The sequence below is a fragment of the Salvia hispanica genome, chromosome 1, assembly GCF_023119035.1.
Source record: "Salvia hispanica cultivar TCC Black 2014 chromosome 1, UniMelb_Shisp_WGS_1.0, whole genome shotgun sequence".
Classification (NCBI taxonomy): Eukaryota; Viridiplantae; Streptophyta; class Magnoliopsida; order Lamiales; family Lamiaceae; genus Salvia; species Salvia hispanica.
This window is the reverse complement of record NC_062965.1, coordinates 9762102-9772508: the sequence shown is the minus strand read 5'-3', so window position 1 is coordinate 9772508 and position 10407 is coordinate 9762102. Positions and strand designations below refer to the sequence as shown.

At 35.1% G+C, this 10407-nt stretch overlaps 1 protein-coding gene across 1 annotated transcript; it reads right to left on the bottom strand.

Annotated features, from left to right (window-relative positions):
• Positions 1 to 2732: 2732 nt before the first annotated feature.
• On the bottom strand, positions 2733 to 6562 carry LOC125201817 (serine/threonine-protein kinase STY13-like). Its single transcript, XM_048100074.1, has 6 exons — positions 6069 to 6562; positions 5793 to 5925; positions 5447 to 5642; positions 4542 to 4666; positions 3932 to 4090; positions 2733 to 3276 (listed from the first exon to the last, which is right to left on the bottom strand). Exons 1-6 carry the CDS (start codon positions 6197 to 6199, stop codon positions 2962 to 2964), a joined length of 1059 nt encoding a protein of 352 aa, XP_047956031.1. The 5' UTR covers positions 6200 to 6562; the 3' UTR covers positions 2733 to 2961.
• Between the last annotated feature and the right edge of the window lie 3845 nt (positions 6563 to 10407).

Below are 10407 nucleotides of genomic sequence, written 5' to 3'. Positions count from 1 at the left end.
TTCCAAAGACGGATGCAATCCACTGCGAGGCGGACTACTTGAGGTAGAGCTTCCCGCGGTCTCAGGGTCGAACGATGGTTCCCGCCTGAGGTCCTTCGTCGGCAACAATCATGTTGTGCAAGATTATGCACGTATACATGATGTCGACCATATTATCTATAAACCACGTACGAGCCGGGGCTTTGATAATGTTCCATCGAGCTTGGAGAACCCCGAACGCTCTCTCCACATCCTTGCGAGCAGCCTCTTGCTTTTGCGCAAAAAGAGCACTGTTTTTCGTTCGCAGGCCTGTTGAACGTCTTCACGAAGGTTGGCCACTTCGGATAGATGCCGTCGGCAAGATAGTACCCCATTTTATACTGGCGGTTGTTAGCGACGAAGTTGATGGCCAGCTTTTACCATTCAGAACTTCGGTGAAGAGGTCGGAGTGGTTGAGCACGTTGATGTCGTTGTTCGAGCCGGGGACCCCGAAATACGCATGCCAAATCTATAGCCGGTAGTCGGCGACGGCCTCGAGTATAACGGTGGGGTGGGTGCCTTTGTGGCCGCTCGTGTATGACCCTCTCAACGCCGTTGGGCAATTCTTCCATTGCCAATGCATGCAATCGACGCTCCCGAGCATCCCGGGAAACCCGTGTGCTTGTTCGTGAAGTTGGAGCAGAAACTGACAATCCGCGGTGTTTGGCTTCTTCAGAAATTCGTCGGTGAAGGCTGCCCGGACGCCTTTGCAGAAGTTCATCAAACAAAGTCTCTCAGTGGTTTCTCCGACGTGTAGGTATTCGTCGAACAAATCCGCCGTTTGTCCAGTAGCAAGCTGACGGATTGCTGCAGTACATTTCTGGAGCGTCGTGTGACTGGGACGGCCAGTAGCGTCGAAACCTTCTTGGAAGTACTCTTCCCGGGCCGCCAATGTATTTGCGATATGCAAAAATAGCGGGCGTGACATACGGAAACGACGACGGAAGTAGGTATCATCCCATCTCGGGTTGTTAGAGAAGTAATCGCGTACCAACCTTGCGGCGGCTTGCTCCCTGTCACGATGGATGTATTTCCGGGTTCGCTTTTGACGCGCCGCGGCTTCCTCCTCCCTACGTCGATCTTCTTCTAGCGATTGTTCCATTAGTTGACGCATTAGCTCAAATGGATCCATGAATTGATTAAATTTGGGAGAAGAAAAATGTTTTGAAATGAAGAATGTAGTGTGTTTGAGTGAGAATAGAGAGTTTTTTATGGTGGATAATTTGTGGGAATGATTTGATATTTATAGAAGTGATTTGGGGCTTAAAAAAATTTTAAAAAAAATAAAAATTTGTAAAAAACGGCTATAAACGGCTATAAACAGCTAGTATAATTTTTGAATTTTTTTTTATATATATTTTTTATTTTTTTGAATTTTTTCTGATTTTAAAAAAAAAAATAAAAAAAAAAAATCAATTTTAACGGATATAAACGACGCCCACTCGCGGGACGGCGAGTGGGCGTCACGCACGAACCGGAGCTCGCCACGTCGCCCAAGCGCGTGGCGTCTCGTCTCGCCGGGAGCCCCTTCACTAAGAGACGTGGGACGAGATAGAGACGGGATGGGGACGGGATGCATCCCACAGCGGCGTCTCTTATCCGTCTCGTCTCTCCGAGACGAGATAGAGACGGTTTTGTGAACCGCTGTGGATGCCCTCAGTGTTGAAATATTTAGTCGTTGAAGTGTTATTGTTATGTTTGTATTATACTTCTATATTTTAAAGTGTTCTAATAGGCATTTGTTTTTTATTTTAAATTTATATTTAATTAATCAAAATATGTTTTTATTTATCTACTTAAATGTTATTTTATAATTTTTCCTTTGAAAATTTACATAAAACTATTGGTTGTTATTTCCATTAATTTTTTTTATGGATGTTCAATCATTACTTGAAATTATATGGGTCGATATTAATTTATAGAAAAAAGGAGTACTGGGTGAGCAAATCACATAAAACAACACAGAGAAATAAACCCTGATTCGTCTGGCCGCCAAATCAAAACATTTTATTTTCAGCACAAATCAATACATTATAGTTCTTTTTTACATATCTAACAATAACGAGAAAACAATGAAAATAGTACTAGTATATATTTATAGAGAAAACCTTAAGTTACAAATTCCAAAAAATTTCAAATTCCATCACACATCACAGAAACGAAAAGACCATATTTATCTAGGTAATTTCTAATCAATAACTACTAAAATTAATATCCAAGTGAATGTAGCTATAGCAGCCGTTTTTCCAAAAAATAATTACTCCTAGAGGAACAACAAATTTGATGCAAAATTTAAATGTTTAAGAATCGTATTTAAGCTACTTATTCGCACACAATAACGTTAGTTATTAAAAATATGGCGACTCAAGTACTAATTATGTGTCAGTGTAACATCAAATCCGATATATGCTTAACAACATACGTTAATAGATATTTTAAACGAGAATTCAATTTATATTTAAAAAACTTTTTCACTTCTAGACCAGTTCTTTCATTATTACAATATTAAAACCCTTTTTTCATTTATTACGAAATTAAAATGAATAGAATATAAATAAATAAAAAGCACAAAATCAAGAATGACCAAATAACAAAAAAAAAATCACTAATAAAAGGAATTAGAAAATACAAATTATTATTAAAATTTTAATAATAATTAATGCTCATTCATCGCAATCAGAAACAGTATTTTGAACTAGAAATTGCTAGTATTCTTATCTGCTCAACATTTTAATATATCAACTCAACAATTTATGTATATTTTAGAGCTGCATTGTTAAGAATTGTAGCATACCTAATATAGTAAGTATGATCTAAACTGCAAATCAATGCAAAGACCATTTGGATGGACTGCACAATTTCACTACAACCCCTAAATCTCCATAATCTACAACCTCTCAAATCGAATATGCAGACGCAGGTAGAGCTCGGAAATCGATGCCACTATCTACAGCAGGAGAAAAGTCCTCTTGGCTCGTCTTCCATCGCTGTCGTCGGCGTGCCAGCCACATCACCCCTCTTCGCCATCAACGAGCTCGTCCCAGGGGACTCTGGCGGGAAGACCGCATTTGTTGCTGAAGTGCTTCTGAAGACGTGGTGCGGTATGGCCGGCTCGGGTGGAGAGATGGCGGTGAGATATTGCAAAAGCATCTGTATTATCTGAGTGAAATTCGGGCGAGCGTTGGCGTCTTCCTTCCAACATAAGGTCACTATTCTAGCCAATTCCTCCGGAAGCTCGTCCGCACTTGGTCGTACATTCTACAAAAGAGGGAATGACTGAGTTGAGACGACGGTCGTCCAGATATAGAATTAGAGGCTAGCGAGGGTTGAGGGGGGCTTAAACCCCCCAAAATTTGATCTTTTTTACTTATAAAATCGTCAAATTTTCTACTCCTTCCGTCCCACTTTAGCAGTCATAGTTGACTTGTGCACACGGTTTTTAAAAATTTAAAGAAAAATTGGTGAGGTGAAAAAAGACAGTGCAACATGGTTATATAGTTTTATAATAAAATGTGAGCGGAATGAAGTTAGAGGAATGTGAGGCCTATTACCGTGTTTGGAAGTTTCTAACTAGGACCTCTAATGTGAGACGAACTAAAATGGAAAACCGGGACTACTAAAGTGGGACGGAGGGAATAGTATTTTGTGAGAATCGGTGTGCAAAGCCCCCATCATCAATAGGAAAACTAGCTTACCAAAATCTCAAACTTAGAAATTTATGAAATCCATCATTCAAACTGAATCACAGGGAAACTAGCTAATTGAAGTATTAAGCTCAGAATCTATAAAATCGAGCCCCCCATCAATAATTTTCTTGCTAACTAACTACACATCTAACAAGTACTGAGAGGGTGCGTCTACTCTGAGTGATAGATTACATGAAACACCCAAAAGAAGAGTCGAGGGAACTTACTTTAAAAGCTGCGGCATAGGCTGCCTGCAGATTCGACATGCCTTCAAAGGGCAACTTGTTGTGTATGAGCTCCCATAGCACGATAGCGAAACTATAAGCATCGACTTTGTGGTTATAATGCTTTTTCTCTCCATGCCTTAGTGTGACGGTACTATACAGCTGCAAGTGCAACATATATTTTTTCTCCATTCATTTTTGTCAGAGTATAATTAGAGATATAGATATGTACGGGTAGTGATCAATGCAAACCACATCTTAATGCATAACTAGAGAGACCAAATCTCAACCATTAGATAAAAAATGAAGGATGAGTTTGGTTGGATTTAGAAAACACTGAGGTCATTTTAAGGGCGTTTTGGTTCACTCCAAGTGTGTTTTAGTTCATTTTAAATAAATCGTACGTGTTATGAACTAAAACGCCCTTATAGAACTCCGTGTTATCAAATCCGAAAATTTTAAAACTCAATCTCAAACTTCCATTTTTTGATATTGTGGTTGAGATTCAAGTCTCTAGTTATCACTAAAGAGGTAGTGACTCTATAACACTACTTTGTATATATATATATCAAACAGATTAGACAAGGAGAGAGAAAGATTTTGCGGAAACTACCTCCGGGGCCATCCAGCGATAGGTTCCCGTCTCAGCGGTCATCATTTCAGTCAATGACTCTTCTCTGGCGAGACCAAAATCGGCAAGTTTGACTGTTCTCCGATCTTCTGTCAAGAGCAAATTTTCTGCAAGACAGAAAGTCATGTGCTTGTCAGTCTTGGTGCCAGATTTGATGACAGAAACGGAAGCTGTGTCAGCTCTCCATGTTATCAAATATTTAATCAGACAATGATTGTTGGGCAACTGACTATTTCCTAGACTAGTAGCACGAGTTATACGAGTTTGACAGAGGAAACGTGTTATCACAAATTCTTGATATTGGTTTTGCAAAGAGAATGGTTTCTTGGTCCGATAGTATAAGAGCTGTACCAATTATCGATATCGGTTGGTAACTACTTACTACTGTAGTACAGTCTAATATCAAGAGTTGTAACAATTTCAGCAGCGTTATGAACTGCTCCTAACAATTCATCAAATTGTTAACATTGGTCAACCAACTAATTCCTCCGTCCCATTATAAGTGCTCGTTACTTTGGGCACGTAAACTCAGAAAGTTGTGTTTTGTATTTAAAGTAGCATTGCCCCACTAGCTTTGAGCCACTTTGAGCTTAAAAAGGTTCTTATTTGGAATGAACCACTAATAGGACAGCCCAAAAAATGCAGGCCACATATTGATCGAGGGAGTATTTCCTAGTCCAATAGCAAGATTCGTGCGAATTTGAATGGGAGCAAACAAGTTTCAGCAGCATTATAAACTGCTCCTAACAAGTTAAACAAATTCTTAACCTTGGTTAGACAGCTATTTCCATAGCAAGAGTCATACAAAGTTCAACGGGAGCAAATGAGTTTCAGCAGCATTATAAGGTGATTTTTCGTATGTAAACAATAAGGCTAAACATCCGTACCAGGTTTAAGGTCACGGTGGATGATACCATGGGAGTGCAAACACTCCATTGCACGAGCTATATCAAGTGCAAATCCAATAGCTACCCGTATATCAAGGCATCTAGGGCGCAGGTTGATCAAGTGTTTTCGCAACGTCCCACCAAGCAAAAGCTCAGTCACTATAACCATCACAGGTTCCTTGCAAGCTCCAATAAACTGTAACAAGGGAAGGAAGAGCCACTAAGACAATACTCACAACTTATTTCCTAAACATCCACCTCCATCCATCAATCTCATAACAAATATCACACACACACACACTCACACACATCACTCATATTTGTATGTAATTAATGAGTATACAACCTTAACTAAATTCTTATGTTGGACTCTGGAAAGCATTGCAACTTCTCTTGCAAATCTTGACTCCTTCTTTGCAATCTCTTCAGCTGTATCCCCTCTCTCAACAATTTTGATAGCAACATTCTGGTTCTTGTATCTTAACAAGAAAAAAAAAACCCAACAAAAATCAAATTAAGAAGACAATCACAAACTAGTTTCTACAACATGAAAAAAATCAAAACTTTGACAAAAGTGATGATGATTGAAGTTAGGAAATGAAGATTGAGAAGGTCAACTTACTTTCCCTCATAGACTTTGGCATGAGCTCCTTCTCCAATCTTAGGCCCTACAAAGAGGAGCTTCGGATCCACCAACCATTTCGGGTCCAAATCAAACTCTGCTACCGAGTAAAACCCGTTTCCAGATCCCATTTCTCTCTCTAAACTATCACCAATTTCAAGGCTTCACCACTTGCTAAACACCTCCAAGATCAATTTTTTATCCTTTTGCCACACATTTCAAGCAAAACAAGTGTCGAAAATGAATTTTGATTGCCCAACTTCGTTTATCACAGACCCATCTCCAAACAATACACATGCACTCAGATGAGTGGATGCTTCTTTAATCTTGAAACTGCCGTTTTTCCTATTTGAATAAGAAAAGTGAACAAAAATTTTAGGAATAAGCGTTGCAGATATTTTCTCACCGCGTAGTATTTTCCTGCTGAGGTTTAGGCGTTTGGGCACTATTTGATCTGCTGAGAGAGAGAGAGAGAGAAAGAGGAATTCTGTGCGTGTCAGAAATCAGTGGGGTCATTTTATCTTGTCTTTTATACGTTTATATATATTTATCCTTTTTATATAAGTTGAATATATTCAACAAATTATTCGCGGCTCCATTAATTGATTTTTATTCTTCTAATATTTTTTATTTATTTTGTAATGTCTACTGCTCCCTATGTTCCACTATATGTTATTGTGAATGATTTATTTCAGTAATGAATTTAAGAAAATATTTTTTATTGAATTAAGTAACGAGAATAAAGTAGGAAAAAAAGATAAAAATAAGTAAGATAACCAGAATAAGTAAGATAACAAGAGAGCAAAACAAATGAGATTAAATATTTTATTTTTAATTAAAAATGAAAATTAATCACTTTTTTGTGAAAAAGATGGAGGATTATATTTTGCATTGTATCAATAGTACCATCACTCATGTGGAGGAATGTCAAAATGTATATGGGATATCTTTCATTTAGATATAAAAAGATATTATGAACATTATACGATTATTATTAAGGTCCTCAAGTACTCTTATGTAAACTAATGGATTTAAATATATAAGATTATATAAGTCTTATATATTTAGAGAATATACAAAGTGAATAGAGAGTTAGAGACGAATGATATTTTTAAAGTGAAAGTTGACAATGAGTTGTTGTGTTTAACTAATTATGATTTCACAAATGTAATTAGTTATATTCTTCTTGTTCTATCAGAATATGCACTATTTATTTTAGTCCGTCTCATAAAAATATATATTTTTAAATTTTAGAAAAAAAATTTCTCTAATAATGTACGACTCATTTTCTACTAACAATACATTAATTATTTTTTTCTCTACCTCTCTCTAACTTTACCAATTTTTATTAAAACTCATGCCGAGTACAAAGTCTATATTCTTTTGGGACCGAGAGAGTTTATAATATAGAAATTAAATATACCTAAAATAGGAAAACTTTCTTTCATTTTACTTGGCAATAATTTAAATTGTATTAGCATATTAATTATATTTTTTAACATTTTTAAAAATAAATTAAAGAAAATTTTGAAGCAATAAAATAAAATATTTGAGATGGAGGAATACTTCCATTTTATATGCTACTCACTCCATCCCATTATATGTGAGACATTTTTTTAGGCACGTGTTTTTAGGAGTGAAAAAACAAAATAGAAGAATAAAATAAGAGAAATATAGAATGTTGTTTTTTGCCATAAAAGGAATGCCCCAATTATAGTGGGACGGTAATGGGAAAGAGAGAATAATATTTTATGCGGTTCAAAAATTTCAATAACTTAAACTCCCTCCGTCCCAAAAAATATGCATTTTGGGTTCGGTACGAGTTTTAATGCAAAATTGGTAAAGTAAGAGAAAAGTAGAGAGAAAAAGTAAATAAGATATTGTTAGTGGAGAAATGGTGCCACCTCATTAGAGAAAAAAGAGTTTCCAAAACTAGAAAGTGCATATTCTTGTAGAACGGACTAAAAAAAAACATTGTCGGACGGAGGGAGTATAATATTAAAGGAGTGTTTACTTTGATTTTCCAAAAAATCTATACAAAACTATGATCATAATTAAACTTTTGTTAGCATAATAAATAAATAGTTTCAATTTTTAATAATATTGATAGCATATAAAAAAATAAAGAAAAATAAGAAAATAAAATATGAAATGGAACAAAACTTTGATTTTATATGAATTATAAATAAATATTTTTATGTATAAAAATTTTTAATAAACAATTGGGGAAAGTTTCCAGAATTTTGATGCATTTAGTTTTTATATTATACTCCCCGTCCCAAGATAGTTGGATTGTTGATTTTCTGCCCTCGTTTTGTAAATATGATACTAATAAATAGTTAAACTAGTGAGAGAGTAAAGTAAGAGAGAATAATATAGAGCAGACTTTTCTCTACAATATTCTATTTCTTACATTGCATTCTCTTCACTTTAACTATTTATCATCATTTTTGTAAAACGAATGCAAAAATTAAACGACCTTGGGACGGTGGGAGTATATAATTACACTTGTCAAAAAAAATAGTAATAGTAAGACACACCAATCTATATTACTAACTTGGTAGGTCTAGTCTAAAAGCATCCACAACAGTCATCCTTTATCTATCTCATTCTTCAATTATTCATGTTCCCTACACCATTTTTTTCACCTCATTCCTTATAGCACCCACATCACGGGGAAAAAAATGGGGTTGGACCAACCTGGGGTTCGGCCTTGGCCTGGTAGCATTGGAGGTGGCGGTGGAGAGGTCTGGGCCGCGACTGGGGATGCCGGAGACGCTTGGGGTGTGCCCAGTTGCAGCCTGTCCCAGCGTTGCGTACGCTCAGCCTGACCCCAACTCAATTTTGTTTCAAAACCTATAAATACTACTTATACCATTCCACGATATTATCATTTCTATTGCATTTCATTCCTATCCCTCTCAAACCAAATCACCTAATTGAAGAAATTTGGACATGCACCAACGTTTTCCAGCATTGGTGTTATGTTTTTAAAATATTTTTTTAAGGATTGTAATATTTAAATTTTTAGGACTTTTAGTTTTCAATTTCTAGGTATGTAATTTTCAATTTCCAAATGAACAATGAATTTTCTGTGCTATAATTGTTCAACATTTTCATTTGTGGCTTGAATGGGGCCTGGATGGGACCTACAAGGTTGTGGGAGTTATGGTCTGGCGCAGAAAATGAGGGGAAAGATAACGTGGAGTGGACTTGTGGCCTGAGGTTGTGGATTACCCTTATTTACGAGATAACATATGCAACCATTTATTCTTTAACTATCTATTCCCTTCACTGTTCATGGGTCCTACTCATTTCTACAATTAATCATAAATATTTCAGTAATAAAATTTCATTAAAACCCCAAAATTATAGTATTACAAATTCCTAAAAATTAATTTATAAGATTCATTGAAAATAAAATATTTACATGCAAATTAATTTTAATTAAGTCATAAATATAAACATGTTGTTAGAAAAGAAAAAAAATAATATAAACATATTATTAGAACAGAAAAATATAAAAGAAAAAAATAAACAGGGTATTGATAAAGAAAAATATAAAAAATATACAAACATGCTAATAAAAAGAAAAAAGAAAAAAGAAAAAGAATATAAACATGCTATATGAAAAGAAGGGGAGTGTTATATTGCTAACTCAATACCTAATTGCTAACTACAACTAAATAATAGCCATTAGATATTCAAATTAAGGGCCTAGATCATCAACTAAGAAATATCAATACGATAAAAAAAAACGTCAATAAAGCCATATGATTAATTCCATAAAATATCAATAGGGGTATTAATGTCAATTAACTACATGTTTAGTTATAACTAACTTTTAAAAGAAATCCCAAAACTTTAAATTCATATAACATATATCAAATTAAAGATAATTTTATAAGGATTCCAACGATATCATATATGCATATGTTCCGACGTCAAAATTTGAAAAAAAAATCGAAAATATTTCAATTTTTTCATGAAGCAGAAATGTCAACATACTATATAAAATATGTCAATATAATACATGTAGAATGTCAATATAAGCAATGAGTTAACATTCTTAAAGCATCGTGTTGACATTCTCAAAGCATTGTGTTGATATTTCCGAAACACTATATTGACATTTTCATCTAAAACCCTAATTTGGCGTTTTTTTTAATCTTTGTAGACCACACATTTAATAAAATCCTATGGCCTTAAATTAGTTGTAGTTAGCAATTAAATGATAAGTTAACAATTGATCACTCCCCATGAAAAGAAATACATAAGAGATAAAAGAATGCAATGATATGAGGAAAATACAATAAAACTTGAAATTCAAACAAAATTG